The sequence below is a fragment of the Linderina pennispora genome (assembly GCF_002104995.1).
Source record: "Linderina pennispora strain ATCC 12442 chromosome Unknown DL89scaffold_90, whole genome shotgun sequence".
In the NCBI taxonomy this organism is placed as follows: domain Eukaryota; kingdom Fungi; phylum Kickxellomycota; class Kickxellomycetes; order Kickxellales; family Kickxellaceae; genus Linderina; species Linderina pennispora.
Genome location: NW_024468338.1, coordinates 15,547 through 36,640, shown reverse-complemented (window position 1 = coordinate 36,640; position 21,094 = coordinate 15,547). Strand labels below are relative to the sequence as shown.

The 21,094-nt window shown below is 56.5% G+C and overlaps 10 protein-coding genes across 10 annotated transcripts; 3 read left to right on the top strand and 7 right to left on the bottom strand.

The window, feature by feature from the left end:
• Nucleotides 1–302: 302 nt before the first annotated feature.
• DL89DRAFT_288194 (cytochrome P450) lies at nucleotides 303–1,447 on the bottom strand (the record flags this gene model as incomplete). The annotated part of the gene is made up of 2 exons (XM_040889916.1): nucleotides 710–1,447; nucleotides 303–674 (listed from the first exon to the last, which is right to left on the bottom strand). Exons 1-2 carry the CDS (start codon nucleotides 1,400–1,402, stop codon nucleotides 303–305), a joined length of 1,065 nt encoding a protein of 354 aa, XP_040739281.1. The 5' UTR covers nucleotides 1,403–1,447.
• A 562-nt stretch (nucleotides 1,448–2,009) lies between these two features.
• Nucleotides 2,010–3,677, bottom strand: DL89DRAFT_272311 (cytochrome P450). The gene is made up of 6 exons (XM_040888982.1): nucleotides 3,386–3,677; nucleotides 2,951–3,338; nucleotides 2,783–2,831; nucleotides 2,623–2,753; nucleotides 2,187–2,551; nucleotides 2,010–2,164 (listed from the first exon to the last, which is right to left on the bottom strand). The coding sequence occupies exons 1-6, from the start codon at nucleotides 3,565–3,567 to the stop codon at nucleotides 2,071–2,073; spliced, it is 1,209 nt and encodes a 402-aa protein (XP_040739280.1). The 5' UTR covers nucleotides 3,568–3,677; the 3' UTR covers nucleotides 2,010–2,070.
• An 834-nt stretch (nucleotides 3,678–4,511) lies between these two features.
• On the bottom strand, nucleotides 4,512–5,683 carry DL89DRAFT_272310 (uncharacterized protein). The gene is made up of 5 exons (XM_040888981.1): nucleotides 5,596–5,683; nucleotides 5,320–5,575; nucleotides 4,816–5,299; nucleotides 4,699–4,786; nucleotides 4,512–4,654 (listed from the first exon to the last, which is right to left on the bottom strand). Exons 1-5 carry the CDS (start codon nucleotides 5,626–5,628, stop codon nucleotides 4,595–4,597), a joined length of 921 nt encoding a protein of 306 aa, XP_040739279.1. The 5' UTR covers nucleotides 5,629–5,683; the 3' UTR covers nucleotides 4,512–4,594.
• A 908-nt stretch (nucleotides 5,684–6,591) lies between these two features.
• On the bottom strand, nucleotides 6,592–8,534 carry DL89DRAFT_279761 (P-loop containing nucleoside triphosphate hydrolase protein; the record flags this gene model as incomplete). Its single annotated transcript, XM_040889579.1, has 6 exons — nucleotides 8,178–8,534; nucleotides 7,563–7,952; nucleotides 7,471–7,521; nucleotides 7,223–7,423; nucleotides 6,880–7,193; nucleotides 6,592–6,856 (listed from the first exon to the last, which is right to left on the bottom strand). The coding sequence occupies exons 1-6, from the start codon at nucleotides 8,274–8,276 to the stop codon at nucleotides 6,592–6,594; spliced, it is 1,320 nt and encodes a 439-aa protein (XP_040739278.1). The 5' UTR covers nucleotides 8,277–8,534.
• A 985-nt stretch (nucleotides 8,535–9,519) lies between these two features.
• DL89DRAFT_201819 (uncharacterized protein) lies at nucleotides 9,520–9,891 on the top strand (the record flags this gene model as incomplete). Its single annotated transcript, XM_040883986.1, has 1 exon — nucleotides 9,520–9,891. A coding segment is annotated over one exon (372 nt), but the record flags the coding sequence as incomplete, so codon positions are not given.
• An 873-nt stretch (nucleotides 9,892–10,764) lies between these two features.
• On the bottom strand, nucleotides 10,765–12,242 carry DL89DRAFT_262321 (hydroxymethylglutaryl-CoA synthase; the record flags this gene model as incomplete). Its single annotated transcript, XM_040885867.1, has 3 exons — nucleotides 10,765–11,544; nucleotides 11,601–12,053; nucleotides 12,183–12,242. The coding sequence occupies 3 exons, from the start codon at nucleotides 12,240–12,242 to the stop codon at nucleotides 10,765–10,767; spliced, it is 1,293 nt and encodes a 430-aa protein (XP_040739276.1).
• Nucleotides 12,243–12,947: 705 nt separating this feature from the next.
• On the bottom strand, nucleotides 12,948–15,805 carry DL89DRAFT_288190 (TPR-like protein; the record flags this gene model as incomplete). Its single annotated transcript, XM_040889915.1, has 3 exons — nucleotides 13,841–15,805; nucleotides 13,408–13,785; nucleotides 12,948–13,385 (listed from the first exon to the last, which is right to left on the bottom strand). Exons 1-3 carry the CDS (start codon nucleotides 15,746–15,748, stop codon nucleotides 12,948–12,950), a joined length of 2,724 nt encoding a protein of 907 aa, XP_040739275.1. The 5' UTR covers nucleotides 15,749–15,805.
• Nucleotides 15,806–16,048: 243 nt separating this feature from the next.
• Nucleotides 16,049–16,456, top strand: DL89DRAFT_297328 (uncharacterized protein; the record flags this gene model as incomplete). The annotated part of the gene is made up of 4 exons (XM_040890744.1): nucleotides 16,049–16,066; nucleotides 16,160–16,177; nucleotides 16,257–16,307; nucleotides 16,340–16,456. 4 exons carry the CDS (start codon nucleotides 16,049–16,051, stop codon nucleotides 16,454–16,456), a joined length of 204 nt encoding a protein of 67 aa, XP_040739274.1.
• Nucleotides 16,457–16,572: 116 nt separating this feature from the next.
• Nucleotides 16,573–18,740, bottom strand: DL89DRAFT_318875 (flavo protein subunit of succinate dehydrogenase; the record flags this gene model as incomplete). The annotated part of the gene is made up of 7 exons (XM_040891116.1): nucleotides 16,573–17,071; nucleotides 17,097–17,265; nucleotides 17,289–17,591; nucleotides 17,615–18,022; nucleotides 18,049–18,206; nucleotides 18,256–18,356; nucleotides 18,690–18,740. 7 exons carry the CDS (start codon nucleotides 18,738–18,740, stop codon nucleotides 16,573–16,575), a joined length of 1,689 nt encoding a protein of 562 aa, XP_040739273.1.
• Nucleotides 18,741–19,181: 441 nt separating this feature from the next.
• Nucleotides 19,182–21,093, top strand: DL89DRAFT_272305 (PNK3P-domain-containing protein). Its single transcript, XM_040888980.1, has 4 exons — nucleotides 19,182–19,494; nucleotides 19,529–20,030; nucleotides 20,060–20,338; nucleotides 20,407–21,093. Exons 1-4 carry the CDS (start codon nucleotides 19,232–19,234, stop codon nucleotides 20,635–20,637), a joined length of 1,275 nt encoding a protein of 424 aa, XP_040739272.1. The 5' UTR covers nucleotides 19,182–19,231; the 3' UTR covers nucleotides 20,638–21,093.
• The last annotated feature ends 1 nt before the right edge of the window (nucleotide 21,094 follows it).

Genomic DNA, 21,094 nt, shown 5'->3' with positions numbered 1-21,094 from the left:
CCGCACATGTGCATGTATCTTCCAAAAGACATCCACCACTATGTTTCAAGCAGTTTTGGCAAGAGAAATGTTGACCCAGCAGTTGTCGCTTGGATTCTTTGGACCAGTCACGCCAAATGTCTCTGCTGGAACTTCAACCGGGATGCCATTCATGTGGACTCTATGCAGGCCATATGGAGCGTCATTGGGCAACGAAAAGTCGTATTTACGTACGATATTGGCAAGAACGGTGTGGATTTCAAGCATTGCCAAATGCCGTCCAGGACAAAGGCGAACACCAGAGCTGAACGTCAAGATATCTCTCAGCCTGTTGGCAGAATCAGGACCGAGAAACCGCTCGGATCGAACATGCCAGGGTTGGCCCAAAGCCGTGGGTTGCGGTGGCATGCAGCAACCGACACACAGACATTTGAACCGCCTGGAATGAAGCAGTCCTGGAAGGTGACACCCTCTGCTGGAACACATCGCTGGAGCACGCTTGCGAAGGAGGGGTTAAGACGCATGCTCTCATGGATGACTGCCGAGAGATACGGCAGCTTTGACTTGGCATCGGCAAAGGATATCAGCTGTGACGAGTCAGAGAACGTCGAGCGCACTTCCTCGGTCACTCTCTTGTAGCACTCTGGGTAGTGCATCAGGTTCATGATTGCAAATGACAGCATATTGCCTGTCGTCTGAGGATCCATGGAATGTCAGCAACAAGTGGAACCTGTCCTGCAAATATGGAAAAGCCTGTTGTGTCGTGAACCATGTCAATAATGGCCATGACGCCGGTTCTCAGAGTGGTAAATCTTGCACCAAAGAACAGCTCGCCGATGACGTCGTAGCCCATGCAATGGAACGAGTAGAAATAGTTGACTCTAGCTGCCTCTCCTTGCTTGGAAATATCGCTGTCCCACGTGTTCATGAGCGAGCTGACTCCTGTATCCACCACCAGACTCTCGACGTTACACATCGTGCGCATCGAAAACGCATCGCCTATCTGGCGTCGACGGAGCTTGTTGATCTCAGGATCGGTTGTGGAGAATGTATCTAATACAGCACCGCAGTTAACAATGTCCTCATACATGCGACCCTTCCGAAATGCATGGGTGGCAAGAACAAGGCGGGTATCGGAGGTGCTGGATAGAGATATATGGTCGTGGCCGATGCGCACCACCTCGCCGTATTTCTCGTGGAGTTCAGTAGAGTATGAATGGTACTGCCCGCAAAAAAGCTTGTACATGAGCGGAAGATTGGAGAGCCTGTTCATGAACGGTCTGGGGATGCGGGCAAGTGGGGTGAAAAATGCATGGCGAATCAGCCGTGCGACGTATACTGCCACAACCAGAGTGATGACAGGCCAGAAGGTGGCAGACCCAATAGGCCGTTGCAAAGCGCCGAGTATATGCTCTAGAATCATTTTTATAAGGTAGGAGATATTGAATAGCTACCTAGAGAGAAAGTGGATACAGGCAGTATATCTGGAGAGAGTGGTGTCCTGGATGCAGTGGCTCGGTATCCAGTACAACGCTCGCTATCATGCTATGCCAACGACAATCCTAGCACAGTATTGTGCATCCTCGCATAATACTAGAAAAGGGGGTACGGTGCATGGCGCTAGTGGTGAGTGCAGAGTCTCCATTCTTTGTCCAAATCAACAATTGAGGTAAATTGGATGAAGTAGAACATGTCCGCACTACCTACACATTTGCCTACCATAGTGTGTCTCCCGCCCTCTACTACTGCTGGCAGCAACGCCACCATGGCCTCATTCTCACGCCTTCACCGCCAAGCGTGCACAGTACAGACGTAGGCTGGGCTGCAGTACACTAATCTGAATGGCTAAATAGTATGCAACATGCGTTCCATCATTCCGCAGACCTTTGATGCGCATATTGATAGCTGCTGTGCACAAGCAAGCCCATACATCTATCTGTCCAGCCATATCTGTGAAGATGTAGGCATCCTGCAAATACTAGTTCTTTCACCTGTTGTCCACTATATGCACACTACTAACTGCATATAACCCCAAGCCTCATGGCCCCAGGCATGTTGATCTGGAAAGTTTAGTGATAAAAAGTAGCTATATCAGGCCAGAGAAATGTTGACCCAGCAATTATTCTTGGGGTTTACTGGTCCGGTAACGAGATAAGACAACCCAGGCACCTCAACTGGTATGCCGCTAGGGCTCAGTCTGTGAGGACCGTACGGCATCATCGGGCAGCTTGAAATCATACCGGCGTAGAATATTGGCAAGCGCTGTGAAGATATCTAGCATTGCCAGGTTTCGTCCAATGCAGACGCGAACACCAGTGCTGAACGTAAGAACGTCACTGATCCTCTTGGTTGAATCTGGGCCAAGAAAGCGCTCGGGGTCAAACACACCAGGGTTCTTCCACAGACGAGGGTTGTGGTGGCAGGCGCCAAAAGACAGACAAATCTGTGAGCCAGTCGGGATGAAGAAGCCTTGGATGGTCACGCCCTCTGCCGGCACATTCCGTGTGAGCATTGTAGCAGATGGTGAGGTAATCCGCATGCTTTCGTAGATGACAGCCGAGAGATATGGTAGCTTTGTTTTGGCATTGGCATACGAGATCGTTTGAGAAGTGTGGGGAATGTCGAACGGATTTCGTGTGTAACGCGCTTGTAGCATTCTGGGTTGTGCAGCAAGTTCATCACTATCCATGTCAGGGTGCTGCCTGTGGTATCGGAACCAGCCACGAGCATCAGAATCAATTCGGACTCGAGTTGGGGTGGCGTGAGCCCTTGGCCTGTCTCGGGGTCTTTAGCATTGATGCACTTTGCAGCACATCTATGCGCGGTGGCAGCCCAGTTTCGCTGACCACTTTCTTGCGGGTATGATAGAGTCATATGTTATCTGTTCAATTTTCCTGCGTGACTCCTTGAGCTTCTTAAAAGCCCATGGTTTCCTTGCGAGCCATGGCGCAAGGTTTCGTATAGCAGCAACCATCGCGGTATCGTGCAGCCAGTCGATGATATCCGCGTTCCTGGTTTTCAGAATATTGAAGCTAGAGCCAAAAGCGACTGCGCCAATAACGTCTACTGCCATGCGGTGAAAGGCGTAGTAGTAGTTAACCCTGGCAACTTGTCCTTGCTTGGCAATCTCGCTGTCCCATGCGGTGATAAGCGCGCTGGCGCCAGCGTCCACCACCAAGTTTTCAACAGCGCGCATCGTGTGTGCCGCAAACGCATCCCCCAACATACGCCGACGAGCCTTGTTCACTTCTGGAAGTGTTGTAGTAACATGCTGGGTCACATCCGTTGCCGCCGATCTCCTATACATGCGTCCCTTCCGAAACGCATGAGTGGCAAGAACCATACGTGTATCCGAGGTGCTTGAAAGAGATATATGGTCGTAGCCATGCGCACAACCTCGCCGTACTCGGCGTGCAGTTTGACTGAGTAGGTGTGAAATTGTCCACGGATCAGCTGGTAGTTGAGCGGTAGATTGGATATCTTGTTGAGAAACGGCCCTGGGATGGATGCCAGAGGTGAGAAATACGCGTGGTAGATGAGGCGAGCAACGTATACTGCCACGACCATAGATAGGGTTGGCCAAACCATGCTTGACACTGTCGGAGCCTGTAGAGGCCTAAACATAAGGTCCAGCACCATTGCTTGGGATTTGTTAGGAGTGAATATTTCTGCCGAAATGAGAGCGACCGCTAGAACAGGTTGGATGGCCTGAGGTGGGCATGATGCGCGCTTTTACATGATACAGTCGCCACCACTATTCCGCATTGGTCGTGTTTTGGACACCCATTGAATAATGCAAGTGCGGTGTTTGTCTGTAAGGCGCACTTAGCGTGGCGTTAGCTGTATCAATCGTCACGCCAAATGCTGTATGTGGGTATTGACCCGCTGCAATGTCGCTCCACCGACCTCGGCTCCTACAAAGAATCGTCCAGACACTATCCACATGCGTCCTTTTGTCAGCTGTCCTAGCCGAATGCTACAGGCTGTCCGGGTGGTTCAAGTCCATTTGATGGTAGGAAACCTCCGCAGGTTGGGCACCATTTGCTGGATCAATTGAGTCACTACTGGCATTTGGTGTACTAGTTTTGCTATTGAGCACTGGCAAATTTGCAAGTGTGGCGGATCAAATATAGCATACTGTGGTGGTCTAGTAGTGCTCCGCGGCCGATAATGACCACCATGATGACGCCATGGCAATTTTCAAGTCGATCGACAACGAGAGGGCATCTCACGCTGAGCCAATGGAGATATCTAGCAGAGGCCTGTGGCCACTACAATCGCAGCTTGTTGCCCTGGTTTCGCTGACACGCTCAGATACCGCACAGCAGCGAAATCTTCAGAAATGTCAGTGTGCAGCGTCTGTAGTTTTCCTTTTTCCTTTTCTTCAGTTTGAACGCTTGGTGTCTATGAATATGGTTTATATTCAGTTTAAAAACATGAATCATAAACACAGTAGTAGTGTTTGCGATTTGCCCAAGTCAGCGCGGACTGTGAACAGCGATATATATTCAGACAATATAATCCTCAGTGTTCCTGGCACTACGAGATACAGTGTAATAGCCAAGCTGGGTGAATGTCGAAAGGTTGAAATCATCTAATACATTTTGTCTACGGCCTAGTAAAACACACTGCGAGTGAGGTGGATCGGGATGCCCTTCATCTCATCGGCAAACTCCTTTGCGTAGTCCCAGATATAAAATCCAGCAAAATCGCATTAACGTGCATGCCTAGCGCTGTAATCTGCCTCCGGATGAGCTCGACGGCCCAGATGCTGTTCCCCCTGATCTCGACCTCCCACGGATGGCCGCTCTCCAACAGTTCTCCGTTCTGTTGCACTCCAGGTAGTTGAATAGCCGCTCCGAATAGCTCAGAGCCCCAAAGTGGTACAGTGCCTGGGGGACACGGTAGTCAGCAAACATTGTGATATTATCGATATCCGCGAACTGGCACTGGCCCTTGCCCTCGAAGCATGCCCATAGGTCGGCAACCAGAATCTGCGCGCGCTTGTAAATGCACACTATCCTATCCATGTACATGTGCTCGTCGCGGAAGCATGTAAAGTCGCGCACAACCATCTCCACCAGGCGCTGTGCCGAGCCCTGTGCCTGCCGCAGAACATTAGAGAATTTGCCCTGGTACTTTTCCAGCAGCACCCGACCAACCTCGTTCAGCACACTTACACGCTCATCCAGCATTGGAATCGGCTCCTGAGTTTCAGTATCATCTGTCCTGAAGATGTACGACACTTGCTCTCTTGTAATGCCTGCACAGTACGCTGCATCGGTGATAGGGATGCCCTCGCGCATGGCCCGGTTCACTGCTGCGCATAATGTCCAGTACCGCGGTACGCCTGGCCGTCAAGTGACACTGTGTACTGGTTTGCCTGCGGCTTGTCGGTCCAGAACGAAAAGTTCAGGCTATCCACGACAAAGATCCACTCTATGGCTGCAGAGTCAGCAACGCTGGGCGTCAGAGTGTTCTTCTTCCACTCGGCCGTCGAGTACCCGATCTGCTGCATCCTTTGCATGATCTTCTGCGCGGCAGCCTTGACGCCGTTGAGCGGCACGGAGACGTCCTGGCTGGTCCTGTTGATGAACTCGGCCGAGTCCAGCACACGGTCGCGGCGAGGCGAATTTCAGCAACAGGCATTTTGGGTAAATGGGGCAAATAAAGAGAGTTTGTGTAAAACGGAAGCAGAGGAAAAGGAACCGAAAAAATAACGAAAAAAAAGAAAATTTTTTATGCAAGCTTGCGCAGCGTTACTGATATGCGGCGCCCATCGAGGACTGGGTCACCCGAATGGTGCAGAGCTGGAAACCCATGTGACCAGCGGAACCGTGCATCGCCCGCCATCGCGTAGATATCCCCTGGCTTGATCCATGCCGATACCTCGCCTGGGACCACCCCGTTGTCATGGTCTGCATACCTTGCTGCTCTCTCAATATCATCGTCCTTGACTGGTCTCAAGCGCAAAAGCGCGGGCGCACCAAAACTAAAGCCAGCGATCCCATCGCCGAACCTCAAAAGATCGATATGGTCGCCGATTCCCTCGCCTGGGTCGTATAGGTTGATGATTGCTTGATCAAACAGCACAGGGCGCTCACGCACCTCCTTTGGCAGCAGCAGTGGATGCTCGCAGCACATGCGGGACAGGAATCCAAAGGGCGTGGAGGCGTCGGTCATGGCGCCAAAGTGCATTCCCTGGTTGATCCTCTTTGCGGACGTGTCGGTGGAGGTGTGGGGAAAGTACTCGGCGGAGAGCCAGTTAAAGAATGCGGTGCAGAGGGCTGGGTGAAGAGCGTTGCGGTGGATCTTGAAGCCTGGCACCGGCTCGTCGATGTGAGGGGTGCTAGCGGACCCGAGGAAGGTGGAATCGTTCATTAGCTGGAGCAAGGCGTCGTGGTGTGCGAATTCGTTGTCGATTTTGTCTGGAGAGTCGGCTCCTTCTCCATCAGACGCGTCGCCAAACAGCTTCTGCAAACAGCTCCTGCGTATCAGCCATACTAACATATAAAGACATGCACGCATGCTGGTTGTGTAAATGCATTGATGCAGCAACAGAACATACACACAGGACAAATTGCATTTTTATGGTAAGTGACGGGGGCGTGCTTATCGCCGCTGCTTCCTTGCCGCCCTTGCCGCCCTTGCGGATCTTCTTGGCCTCGTCCACCGAGATCCGCTTGCTGTTGTCGTCGTCGTTGTCATCGCGCGACCGGCTTGCCTTTGCCCTTGGCTGCCCTTCTTGGCCTGCAGTTCCTTGAGCTCCAGCGTGGCCATGCGCTGTGCCTCGTTGACGCGCTCCTGCAGAAGCATGATTTCATCCTTGTTGCCCGGGAATTCGTCCAGCTTTTTGCCAATGACCTGCTTCGATACGCTGCAGCAGCTCCACGTCGTTACTGGGTCACAAATGAGATAGCACGGCCCGAGCGGCCAGCGCGGGCTGTGCGACCGACACGGTGGATATAGTCCTTGGAGTGGGTCGGAATGTCGTAGTTGACGACAATGTCGACGGCCGGGATGTCGAGGCCACGCGAGGCCACATCGGTGGCCACCAGGACGTTGCGCTTACCAGACTTGAACTTGTTCAGCGCTCCCATGCGGCGATCCATGCTGAGCTGGCCATGCAAAGGAATAGCCTCGATGCCCAGGTTGCGCAGCAGCAAACCGATACGCAGGACCTCGTTACAGGTGCGCGCAAACACAATCGCCGACTGTCCCGCATTTCGTTCAGCAGCCACACCAGATAGCAGTCCTTGCGCTTGAATGGGAAGAACATGTAGTATTGCAGCAGCTTGTCGGCAGTTGAGTACTTTGTCGACACCTCAACCTTGACAGGGTTTGTCAGCGACGCCCTCTGCAGCTTCGCTACCTTGGTGGTCATGGTGGCCGAGAACAAGAACGTGTTTCGCTCGCGTGGGATGACCTTTAGGATCTGGTCAATCTTGGGCCAAAGTCGAGGTCCAGCAGCCGATCTGCCTCATCCATGACCAGGTATTTTAGCGTGCGCAGCGAAAAGCCCTTGGTGTTCTCCAGGTGGTCCTGCAGACGGCCTGGGGTGCACACCACCACGTGTGGCTTACGCGACAGGCGATTTGCTGTGCAATCATGTCCATGCCGCCAACGACTACTGCGCCGCGCGCCAATCGCCGAACCCAGCGCCTCAAATGTCTCTGCAATCTGGACGCCAGCTCGCGCGTCGGCGCCATCACGCATGCAAACAGCGGGGATGGGTTCTCCCAGAGCGCCTGCAGGATCGGGAGCGCAAAGGCAGCGGTCTTTCCGGAGCCGGTCTGCGCCAGGCCGATCACGTCGCGGCCCTGCAGGGCCCAAGGAATCGCGTCGCGCTGGATCTCGGTGGGTGCCTTGAAGCCAAGCTTGTCGCAGGCCTCGCACAGCTGTGTCATGACGCCGATATCGGCAAAACGATTTGGGTGCCTCTTTCTGTGTCCGACATTGTGGAATTGAGGTAGCTGGAGGCGAGGATAAATGAAGAGACAGTGGTGAAGGAGAGCTTACCAATGCGCTCCAAAAAAGTTTTGAACAAAAAAGCCGAGGATCCGCAGTGATCCGATCCGCAGTGATTGGTCTATGGATCAGATCGCTATGCAGAGGCAACTCGCTGTTTATTGCGCCGACTAGCAGGATCGACGTTGACCAAAGCCGCACGCGAACCGAGCAGTACCGGCAATGTTTACATTTGCAAAGTCACAATTGTCGTTGCAATGGCGATCATGCAGCATGTCGCTGCCGACGATGACGGCACGGACGATATGTGGCGATGTCCTGGCATCCATGGAGGCGGGCTAAACCCCGAGTCACATCAGCCTAGCCCAAGGCGATATTCCACCCAATCCCGCACGGGCTGTGGTGGTGGTGGTTGTGTGTGTGTGGGACCATCAGTCTGTGGGCACTGCGGGACGATGGGGTTTAGAAAAGCTAATTATAGATCGCCTGGAGCCCGGAATAGCCGAGGTCTGGATAAAGGTGGGATTGCTTGTGCATGGGGACGGGCTGCCTCTGGAGAAAAACAAAAAGAAAGTTTGCAGTGGCAGGCTCTGTGCAGGCTGCAATCCGGTGGCGAGAGACCGTGTGCAAAGAGAAAAGAAAAAGGACGAGGCAATAAAGCATTAACTGCTTGGAACTGCCCAAGGGAATGTTGTGAGAATTACATGTGTGGAGGTGTGCATGCCCTCGCTCCACGCTAGAGCGCTGGCCATCCCTCCCAAAAAAGCGGTTCACAGTGAAGAAAAGTCGACTGGCTGCTGTATTGTGTCTGCGCGGGTGGATTCAGCCAGTGGGCGAGGGATGTAGGTTAAAGGGCGGGCGGTTGCAGCTTCTTGTCTGCGCTAAACAATCCTGCTCGCCTTTTTCCACTCATCCAGTCTCTAGGCCTTCCTTGGTTACACACATCGCCTGTGTGTTGTATTAATAGCCTGGTTCAGCCACTATTTTGCTGTGCTATCCGTTCTCCGATTCTATAAATCTCGCCCTTGCTCTCTGTCGTGGCTGGTTGGCCCAGAGGCATCTTTTTCTCTCAGTAAAAGACACGGCTGTTTAGCGAATAGAGTGGTGTATTTTCGTGCCCAGCAAAGAAAGTAATAGCGTACTTGCTTGGACTGGTGATCCCCTTCCTTCGCGTTTGTTTTTGTGTTCAATCTTGGGTCTTCTCACTCGCTCTGCTCCAGCATCCCTCCCTTCTTTCTGTCCACCTAGGCTTTCTCGTTTTCAGCTTATTCTTCGTTTTTTCTACCCGTCTCCCGTCTTCGCCGCAACACTCCCTCTTCCCTTTCATCGTCCACCTTACTATACGACCTACATTTTTTCATTCCACCGTTTCACATATCCTGCCATGAGCAGCCATTGTACGATTGGGCTCCGGGGCCTGCTGACATTTGCACTATGCGCCATTGCAGCTGGTGCTTGTTCTAGCAGCCAACAAAAAGTGCAACGGATCCAGCGAGCTGTGTTCGCGGGCATTCACGAAGTATCACACATCTCGACACATGCCTCATTTGCGCTGGTAAACAGCTCGGGCTTGCGGGCACGCAGTACAAGGACATCAAGCAGCAGCTGAAGGACGGGGTGCGTGGGCTGCATCTGGACATCTACAAGGGCTCGACGGCGGGCTCGGTGAATTTGTGCTTCCCCGACTGCAGCGTGATCAACGGCGGCACGCTGGCGGCGACGCTGGAAATTGTGAAGGCGTGGCTCGATGACAACCCCAACGAGGTGGTGACGATATTCCTGGATGGCGCTGAGACCACGGCGGACCCAGCTGCTGTGGAGCAGGCGTTCGTGAGCTCGGGCATCGACACATACATGCTGCCCAGCAAGACGGTGACTGGGAAGTGGCCGACGCTGGAGAAGATGATTTCCGACGGCACGCGGCTGGTGGTGTTTGCCGAGTCGCCGGCCATCTCAAACTACAAGAAGCACTTTATTCAGTTTAAAGGAATAGTGCTCAAGCTCGATGGCCCGTTCACGTACGGCGCCGAATGGACGTGCGGGCCGTGGACGCGGTCGACCGAATCGATTCTCCTGATCCCGCACCTGATAGTCCAGACAGCGACGATCAACAAGGTGCAGCACACGAACCTGCCGTATCCGTTCAACCTGGGCACGACCAACGGGTACCAGCTCGAGTACCATGCAGTTACATGCCGCGGTGGACAGTCGATCTGGATGAACTTTGTCGAGGTCGACTTTTACGACAAGGGCGATGTGTGGACACCCACGAAGAAGTTCAATGCGCTGCCGTATGAGGGCGACGATGTGGGCAACTTCTACCCAGAGTTCTTTGATGCCAAGGTGAACAGCGATGGGCGGGCGATTGTGGACCTCAGTGGCGCTCGGGCTGTCGGGCCAGCGGCAATGGCGTGGACGATGGCTGCGGTGGTGCTGTCGCTGGCTGTTGGCGGCAGCGGCCTGCGGATATGAGCAGAGGGCTGCTTTCATGTTCAGTAGTCTCTGTGCGCTTTTCTTTTTCCAAATTCCATCCCACTAGACATTCTCACCCCATTTTCGAGGCTCCTCCACACAGCATTCCAGCCACCCGGCCGTCTCTTTGCTGGCATTCCCTGATCTCAACACCTTCTGTTTGCAGCTGAAGATCATCACGAGTATGAAATTAATGTAAAAGTCGAAAGTACCATGATTTGAAGCTTGTTTTTGTTTAGGGTAGAAAAATTACTGGGGGAAAAGAAATCAAGAAGCAGAAATCAAGAAGCAGAAAATCACTGGCTCCGCCCGAGCGCCCCAGCGGCTTCCGAGAAGCAGCTCTCTCTAGTTGAGCGGAGTGCGGCCATAGGCGCGGCGCCACATGGAGTCGATCTTCTGCAGATAGAAGGTGCCAGGGAAGAGCTTGGAGACGTCGCTCTGGGGCTCGTACTCGAGGGCGTTGTGGGTCTTCTCGCGCAGGGCCATGATCTGCTCGAACTCGACAGGCGAGACCTTGGTCCGGCTGTCCAGACGGGCCTTGAGGTCAAGGGCCTTGGCGATCTCCTCGGTGTTGCCGCGGACGCGGAACGAGTACATGGACGCGGCGCATCCGGAGCCATAGGAGAACAGGGCAATGCGCTTGCCCTGGAGGTCAGCCGAGGACACCTCGGTGAGCAGCGAGGCCAGGCCAAAGAAGACCGAGCCCGTGTACATGTTTCCGATGTTGGAGGCGGCCAGCAGCGAGGGCTTGGTCTTGGCGGCAAAGGCCTGCTTGGAGACGTTAATGAAGGCCTTCTCGAGGACCTTGTTGGTGTACGAGTCCTCGCGGGCAATGTCCTTGAACTGCTGGACATCGGCGAACTGCGGGGCATCGGGGCTGCGCAAAAAGTCGTTGTAGGCGATACGGCCAAAACCCTTGATGACCTGCTTGGTGTAGGGCGAGTGGAAGACCAGGTAGTCGACGCTGTCCAGCGAGGCTGCGGACTCGGCTGCGCGCTTCTCCAGGGCATCGATGTAGGCCAGGTACGCGTTATCGAGGGCACGCACATACGAGGTCACCGACAGCGGGCCGTCGACGGTGGGGAACTCGGACGACATGTTGGGCTTGTAGAAATCGTAGGTGTTCTCCATGAAGGTGCGCGCAGCGGGAACTCGAGCGCCAGCGGGGCATCGGGAGCAACCAGCATGCAGACGACGCCGCAGCCGCCCGACGGCCTGGCGTTGCCCGACGCATAGACGGCGATATCGCCGGCCACCACCAGCGCCAGACGGCCGTCCCACGCCGACGAGTCCATCCACTGGCAGGCGTTGAAGAGCGCCGAGGTGCCGCCGTAGCAGGCGTTGGTCGTGTCGATGCCCTCGACGTTGAAGTTGCCAGACTCCTCAAACAGCTTCATCAGCACCGTCTTGGTCGACTTGCTCTTGTCGATGATCGTCTCGGTGCCCACCTCCAGGCGCCCGATGTCGCTGTACGACACGTTGTACTTCTCCATGAACGACTGCACCACCGTCAGGCACACTGACGAGATGTCCTCGCGGTCGTCGCAGAACGCCATCTTGGACTGCCCCAGACCGATCGTGTACTTGCCGGCCGACACGCCGTCGTGCTGCTCGAGCTCGACCTGGTCGACGTACTAGAGAGGGGAAGAGGGAGGAAGAGAGAGGCACTGAGTGCTACTGCTGCTGCCCGGCGGCTGATGTTGTTGTTTGCACACGTCCCGGGGGCTCTCCTCATCTTTGCAAAGAGCATGAATTCAACTTACACGGCTCGGGAAGTAGACCTCGATGGCACGGATACCAATGTTCTCGGCGCGGGCAACCATGGTTTTTCTGTGTGGTTTCTTTGTGCTAGTGGAAAATGTAGAGGAAAAGCTGATTAATGGATGAAAAGGAGCAGAGATTTCAATTCTTCTTGGCTCTGTCTTCAAAACATCTGAAAGCGCCCTCCCCCTGCTGCTTCGTCTGCGCTGTCTAAAAAATCCGCTGTCCCTCCTGGCTCCCGCCCCTCCCCCAATGTGCCCGCCAAAAGGGCGATGCTTGACATTGGGAAACCCCAGTAGGAGACCATTGATTGGGCCGGCCGAGTTGGGTGCACAATGCAGCCAAGAGTCGCTATGGAACTTGCTGGCAGTTGCCAAGTCGGAAACTGCCAGCACCAGCAGCGGATGGTGTGCGATCGTCGCCCTACGCTATTTTATTTTGCTGCTGCTTAGAGGGAGAACAGAAGGATCAGCTCTGTCGGCCTCTCGGCTTGTTCATCCAGGACAGCCAAAACACGACATGCCGCAGGCGGATCAACTGCTGGCGTTCGTGTCTGGGCGTGCATTCCACAAACAAGCAGATCGCGTTGTCGGGTAAAAACGCCAGTGTTTTTTATTTAGCAGTCCTACTCGCTTCTGGCGCTCGAACTGGGAGCAGAGTGGGTTACGCAAAACCTCCTCCGGAATATATCGGCCGAGACAAGAAAGGCTGACCGGCAAGGCATGGGGGGAGACCGCATGGCTCGCAATTTAAAAAGACGCTGCGATTCAGGCCTGGCGGAGCTCCTTCAGTGCTTCAACGAGCCGCTCGTAGTCCGGGGTGCCTTCAAACGACCCCTTGCCCTTGCCAATCAGGCCCCTGAGCAGCATCTTTGTCTGGTGCTTCCAGTCGCTGCACACGGGCTGCTCGATGGCAGCGGCCTTGCGCTGGTCGTCACCGGCGACCTCCTGGTCGTGTTGCTGCTGGCCGTCTTGGGCAGAGGGGGCCTTGACAACCTGCACCTTGTCGCCGAGGTTCTCGTACATGTCGGCAAGCTCCAGGGCGGCATCGACGGCATCCTTGAAGACCGGCGGGGCGTAGGACACCTGGGGCATCTGCGAGTAGCAGCGGTACGCCTTGATGTAGCAGTCGAGGCAGTGCTTGTAGTCGCGGCGCCAGAACCAAAAGTCGGCCATGGCGCGCCACAGCGGGGCGGAGTTGGTGATCTTGGCCTCCGATGGCATTGACCAGCAGGTGCTCAATGTACTTTGAGTACTGCTGCTCCTTGCGGCGGGCCTCGCGCTCATTGTCATTACGTGTCAAGGTGCCGCGTGTCAGCGACGAGATGATCCCCCGCAATATGTCCAGGTCGACGCAGGCAGCGCCGTCCTTCTCGGCTCGCAGCTGCACGATACGGTCCAGGGCGTGGATGGCGGCGCCGATCTGGTCCAGCGCCATGGATGCGGTCAAAAAGTTGGACCAGATCTGCCACGAGTCGTATTTGCCCTTCAGGGCCTCGCGCAGCGCATACCACGCCTGCTGGCGCTGCGACGCGTCATTGGACCGCATGTGGATGCTGGCCAGGTTGTTCCAGGCCTCCGAGTTCTCGTAGTCAATATGGACCACCTGCTGGAAGGCGTCACGCGCGGTGTCGTAGTCGCCGGTCTTGAGCGCCGCGCACCCCAGGATATACCACGAGCGCTCGAACAGCGGGTTGAGCTTCAGCGCGCGCTTGTAGCACGTGACGGAGTCGTCCGAACTCGCTGCGCGCGAAATGGTAGGCGCCCAGCGAGCGCATGGCGCGGGCGTAGCGGCAGCCCGAGACATCCCAGGCGTGGCGCCAGTGGGCCGGGTCCTGCTTGAGGTCGCCCAGCAGGCACCACAGCTTGGGGCGGCTCGGGGCCAAGTCGAGCTGCTCGCGGATGATGCGCTCAGCAACCTCCTCCTGGCCCAGCATCTGGTAGCACGCGATGACCTCGTCCCACATGTGCAGGCGCTCAAAGATATCCAGGGCCGAGCGCACGACGCCCAGGGCCATGAACTGCTTGGCCAGCTCGCGCTCCAGCTCCCACTGGCTGGGCAGCGCCAGCGCATGGAAGAACTGCAGGCGCTCGCATGGCCCTGCCTCGTGGGCCTCGGGCAGCGGGTGCGAGATCTGGTCGACCAAGGCCTGCAGCTGCAGCGTCGCACGCTCCACAGTGCGGGTTTTGGCTGCCTCCAGCCGCGACCGCTGCAGCAACGCCATGGTGTAGATGCTCCAGTTGCCCGGGTGCTGCAGCACACGCACCACAAACGGCATCATCTGCTCGGACGTCAGACCATGGGCCGGGTTTTCGTTCTGCACATTCAGGCACAGCGCCAGTAAAACACTCGCGTCCAGCCCCCGCAGCTGCTGCTGCCCCGATATGTCCAGATCCGTGAATGCAATCTGCTCCAGCAGCGTGTCGTCGTTCAGCGCAAAGCTCTCGGGCGCCGCCCCCTGATCTGCCTTGCGGGCCGGCTGGGCGCTCTGCGCTAGCAGCACCAGCTGCGCGGTGTCGAACTCTTGGAACCGCGTGCGCTTGCCCTTGGCGCCTGTGATCTCCCACTGCAGCCCGCTGGCCGCCTGTGCTGCCGTTAGCTGCTGCACCGCGTCCCGCGTCATCTGGTGCTGCGCATAGGCCACCCCGTGCTCCATGCTGAGCCTTGCCCACAGCTCGCGGTCGCCCGCCCCCACCGCATCCCATGTGTGGGTCGCCGCCGACCGGCTCATCGGCTCATGCACCGTCTCCTGCACCTCCACCATGCTGTCCTCGCCCAGCTCCGGCACCGGCTCGGCAGGCGCCGCCGGCATCTGCTGCTCCACGGCACTGTAGCCGTCCATGATCTGGTCCAGCAGCGACTGGGCCGGGTACTCCAAAAGGCTCTGCTGTGCGAGCAAAGCACGGGATGCCCACCACCTTGCGCTGCCTACCGCCTGGTCGCGCTCATCACACGCCATGTCCACCAGCAGCCAGCGGGCAAGTGCCAGAAACAGCGGCCGCGGCGTCAGCGTATACGCCTCCTCGCCGTCGGCTGCCAACATCTCCAGTAGCGACTGGTCGAGCGCCGCCCGCTCCTTGCTCTGCTCCGCTCCCAGATACACGCGTCCCAGCTGGTCACGTCGCCCGATCTCGTGCTTGGAAGCGCCTTCGGGCAGCTCTGTAGGCGCGGCTGCAATAAACCCTTCCTTGTACTTGTCTGCCACGGCCAGCAAAAGCTCTGCCGGGTCCATTAGGAACTCGGGGCCCGTCCAGTTCGTCTGGATGAACGCCTGCAGTGCTGCTGCTCCGATCCATGTCAGAGATGCCCAGCCTGCGGCCCCGTGCTGCGTGGCGAACTGCTGCGCCTGCTGCTGCGCTGTTGCCTGCAGAGACGACGCCGTCACGTCCTCGTCTGCGGCCAGCGTGCGGAATAGATACTGCGCTGCCTCCGACCGCAAAACCTGCTCGTACTGACCCTGGCTCAGCAGCGCTGCCAGCGCCTCTGCGCTCTGATCCGTCTGTGCGTCTGCGCTCCGATCCACCGTCTGCCCCAGCAGAAGCTGTCTCTCCAGTGTGCTCAGCGCCATGGTCGAAATAAAGTATGGTGTGGAATACAGGATGGTGTATGCTGAATACAAGGTCGATGCAGCAGCAGCTTTTATCCCTTTTATAAACGAAAATTTTTTTGAGAGAAGTTCAAAGAACGTGCTGAGTAATGGCTCTGAAAAAATCACTGGCTGCCTTTTGTCACTTTGGCCACTTTGAGCGTCACCTCCCTGCCCTCGCAGCCCCCTCGAGCTACATGCGTAAACTGACCCGTCCTTCGAGCCCGCTCTTGCTTCCTCAGCTTATACACTTTTCCAATTCCTAATTTGCTACAGCCCGCAATGAACATCAAGGTCAAGGTACTATTCCACTCGCGCATTCCAATCTGCGCCCCACACACCGCAGCCACCACGCATTCACCAAAACTAACTGCCCCACACCCGCCCTCATAGACTCTCACCGGCAAGGAGGTAAGCGACAAACAGCACACGCCCACCTGCTCCCTTCCTCGTTCCTGCACTGACAGCAACCCGCCCCCTTTCCGCGTAGATTGAGATTGATATTGAAAAGACGTCGACCGTCTTGCAGATCAAGGAGCGCGTCGAGGAGAAGGAGGGCATTCCCCTCCCCAGCAGCGCCTGATTTTCGGCGGCAAGCAGATGGACGACCCGAACACCGCCGAGTTCTACAAGATCGAGGGCGGCTCCGTGCTGCACCTGGTACTGGCCCTGCGCGGCGGCTCAAACTAACACCTCTCCCTCTTCAAACAATACCATCCCAATCCTCATCCATCTGCCATGAAATGCTGTTTGCGATTTTTTTGTTGTAGCTTGGCATATTCGAAAGAAAGGCTGGAGTCTGGTTTCTAGTAAACACGCTTGAACGGCGGCACTGCCTTGCACTCGTTCTCATCCAGAGTGTTGGCCATCACCCCACGGTACTTGAGCTCGACCGGGCGGTCCACTTCCGTCTGGTACGACAGCGTGTGCTTCATCCACTCCTTGTCGTCGCGCTCAGGGAAGTCCTCGCGCGCATGCGCACCACGCGACTCCTTGCGCGCCACCGCCGAGTTGATGGTCTGCGTCGCGCACGTCAGCAGATTGCGCAGCTCAAGCGTCTCGATCAGATCCGAGTTCCAGATCAGCGACCGATCAGACACACGCACCTTGTTGTACAGCTGCGACACCTCCGTCATCTTCTCCACACCCTCCTCCATGACGTCCTGCGTGCGGAACACCGCCGCGTGGTTCTGCATCGTCTTCTGCATCTTCAGACGCACCTCCGCCGTCGTGTGCTCGCCGTCCGCAGTCCGCGCGTAGTCGAGGTCCTTGATCGACTGGTGCGTGACCGGACGCATCCATGTCCTTGTGCGGCACATTGCGCTCAAACTTGGATGCAATGTCGTGCGACACCGCACGGCCAAACACAACCAGATCCAGCAGCGAGTTGGCCCCCAGGCGGTTCGCTCCATGAACCGACACCGACGCCGCCTCACCCGCCGCGTACAGCCCAGGCACAACCTCGTCCGAGCCGTCCGCTGCCAGGCGCACAACCTCACCTGTGTAGCGCGTCGGAATGCACCCATGTTGTAGTGCACGGTGGGCAGCACCGGGATCGGCTCCTTAGTCACGTCGACTCCCGCAAAGATACCGGCCGTCTCGGAGATGCCCGGAAGCCGCTCCGCCAGCACATCAGGCGGCAGGTGGTGCAGCTGCAGGTAGATGTGGTCCTTCTCGGGGCCAACACCGCGGCCCTCGCGGATCTCCATCGTCATCGACCGCGACACAACATCACGCGATGCAAGATCCTTAGCCGTCGGCGCGTAGCGCTCCATGAACCGCTCGCCCTCAGAGTTGACCAGGTAGCCGCCTTCACCGCGGCAGCCTTCCGTCATCAGGCACCCAGACCGTAGATGCCCGTCGGGTGGAACTGCACAAACTCCAGGTCCTGCAGCGGCAGACCAGCACGCGACACCATCGCCATGCCGTCACCAGTGCAGGTGTGCGCCGACGTGGCCGAGAAGTACGCACGGCCGTAGCCTCCGGTGGCAATGACCGTGTTGTGCGCACGGATGCGGTGCAGCGTACCGTCCTCCTGGTTCAGCGCCAGCACTCCGCGGCACACTCCGTCCTCCATCAGCAGATCCAGTCCAAAGTACTCGACAAAGAACGTCGCATCGTACTTGAGCGAGTTACCGTACATTGTGTGCAGCATCGCATGCCCGGTGCGGTCCGCCGCGCAGCACGTGCGCCGCGCCTGTCCGCCCTTGCCGTACTCGAGCGACTGCCGCCGAACGGCCGCTGGTAGATCGTGCCCTCAGGCGTACGCGAGAACGGCAGACCCATGTGCTCCAGCTCAATCACCGCCTTCGGTGCCTCGCGACACATGTAGTGGATCGCGTCCTGGTCGCCCAGCCAGTCACTGCCCTTGACCGTGTCGTACATGTGCCAGCGCCAGTCGTCCTTGGTCATGTTGCCCAGCGCCGCGTTTAATACCACCCTGCGCTGCCACTGTGTGCGAGCGCGTCGGGAACAGCTTGGTCACACACGCAGTCTTGAATCCGGCCTCGGCCAGACCCATCACCGCCCGCAGGCCAGCACCACCGGCTCCCAGCACAACCGCGTCGTACGTGTGGTCAATCACTTCGTACTTGGGCGAGAATGTGTTCGTCGCCTCCTTGCCGCGCAGGGGCTGCGTGCCAAACACGCGTCCGCCGTGCGCGAAGCGTGGAACTGGCGGGTACCTTGAACCTAATACAACCAGGCTGATTAGAGTCAGCGCCTCATGTAGATGCATGTGCACGAGCCAGACACTGGCAGAGGCGTGAAATCGGACAACGCAGCAGTCCTTTCGGCCAAAGGAGAATTTCTTTATTGATTTTCTCCGGAACCATGACGTGCTTTTAGATAGCCACACGCCAGGCCAGGCTTTACGATTCTGCTCTCAATTTCGAAAATCTCGAAAAGGGAGCGGAATACTTACCAGAGCCTTCGCGGTGTGCTGCTGCAAGGTAGAAAGTCGAGAGCTCAGCATCCTTGTATAGAGAGAAATACTTGAGGTTTTTGATGAAGCAGAAGCCCTGCAAAAAGGAATATAATAAAACGCTTGTGGAGATAAAGGAGGAGAGGAAAGAAAAAGAAGAGGACGGCTTCCGAAAAATACCAAGCAGGCGGGTAGGGGCTTCGTTTTATTTTCCGAAGAGATAAGATTACGCTGGCTCGAGCTCCTGGCGAGGGCTGCTTTTTCCTTATTGCCTCAAACGACGAAAAATCTCCTTGTTTACGCCAGAGTCGGGAGAGAGATTTTCCTTTTATCTTCGCCCGACCCGAGTCACTCTGCGGGACTGGCTCATTCCGGCCGGTTCCTAGCGCAAACCATTGCCTGGAATCGGGTTTTATTGCTGCACAACCATATTTGCGCGCTGGATCGCTGGCTGATGTATCATACGCCGCCCCTCTTGCTGCGCCATGCCCGCTGGCTTTATGTTTATCGTCTTCTACATACTTGGCCTTGTCTCTTCCCTCATGACCCTCGCTCGAATGGCTACCAGAACCAAGGCCAAGCGGCCCGCTGCCGCCCTGCACCACAGGCGCTACAAACTCGGGACGAAAGACGTTCGACTATTTCGGCCAAGCAAAAAAGCACAAGCCGACGATGCTTCAGCTGTCGCTGTGCCCACACACAAAGTGCGGTGGCGGGACCTGCGCGGGACATGGATCGGAACATACATGGCGCCCACCCCTCCTCGAAATTCGCTGCCTTCGACCTGGACAGCACGCTCATTGAGGTCAACGGCGCCACCGCTTCCCAAAGAACGCCAGCGACTGGCGTTTTCACCACCCCAAGGTGCCAGAGCTGCTGCGCAATGTCCACAAGCAGGGCTACAAGATTGTGATTATATCGAACCAGAACGGCCTCAAGCCCAACAAGGGCTCGACAGCGCTGACTAAGAAGGCTGTCGAGTTTCGTGACAAGATCTCGCAGATCGCCAAGCAGCTCGACGTGCCATTCACCATCCTGGCTGCCACCGCCAAGGACTATCTGAGGAAACCGAGCCCTGGCATGTGGATCGCAGCCGAGCTCGACAATGCTGGTGTTGCTGTAGACCGGTCGCTGAGCTGCTACGTCGGCGATGCTGCTGGTCGGCCGGGAAAGGGCAAGGCTAAGCCGGACTTTAGCGACTCTGACTTGGCCTTTGCTCTGAACCTCAACGTACCCTTCTATGTGCCTGAGGAGGTGTTTACCAAAGACATCCTGTCCAAGGACGAGCCGTTCCGCTGCCCACGCCGCAGGACTGGACCATTGGCCGCTTCCATCCCAAGGGTATGGATTCAGCAGGCGACGCGCACAAGGAACTGGTATCCAAACTCGCCACCAGAGCCGCCAAGGCCGACAAGGACAACCGCCTTCTTGTATTGCTGGTCGGACCACCAGCCAGCGGCAAGTCCACGTTTGCAGCAAAGCACCTGGTGCCCCTTGGTTTCGAACACATCAGCATGGACACGCTCAAGACTCCGCGCAAATGTCTGGCCACTGCATCATCCGCCCTGTTCAAGGGCACACCTGTTGTAATTGACAACACCAACCCCGATCCTGCCGCCCGCAAAGCATATATCGACGCTGGGAAGAAAGTGGGTGCTGACTGCATATGCATCCTGTTCGACTGCAATGGCCGCGAGCTGGCTCTTCACAACAACAGCTACGTGCTAACCTGCCGCAGTCGAGATTTCTGCATGCGACTGAACCCGGCCAAAGCCTGGGGGATCTCCCAGCCAGGCTAGACAAGGTGCCCGATGTCGCCTACAACATGTTTTTCAAGCGGCTGGCTCTGCCAGATGCAAAGGAAGGCCTGTCTGAAATCATTCACTATCCGTTCATTCCCAAGTTCGACTCTGCCAAAGACCACGAGCTCTGGCACCAGTTCTATTAGCACCAGCAGGCCATAGCACCGTGCAATTAACATTATTATGCCTCGTACTGAGTGAGAAGTGATGTGCTTTAGATGCTGAGATATATGGCCAGAAACAGGCATTACTCGTAATGAAAAACGGAACTGAGTAGGACCGAGCGCCCAGCGCCACGATATATACCTCACCAGCCGCAGCCACCACATACATCTGTGATCACACCTTTGGTGGCTATCAGCCGTAGTGATATATTAGCACAGCTGTCTATGCCCATGTGCCGGGACAAGCTTGCTTTAGTGCAGCAGGTAAGAGGCTCTTCGTTTGCTGGTGGGCCTGGCCGCTCCGAGTCGACTGACATGCCAGGACAGGAGGTTGCCCCTGATCCGCTGTTGCGCCTGGTAATTGATCAAGGGTCAGGGACGCCAACACGCTGATCTGAGCGTTCGAACCTCGTCGCTCAGCTCCTTCTCTTCTACGACT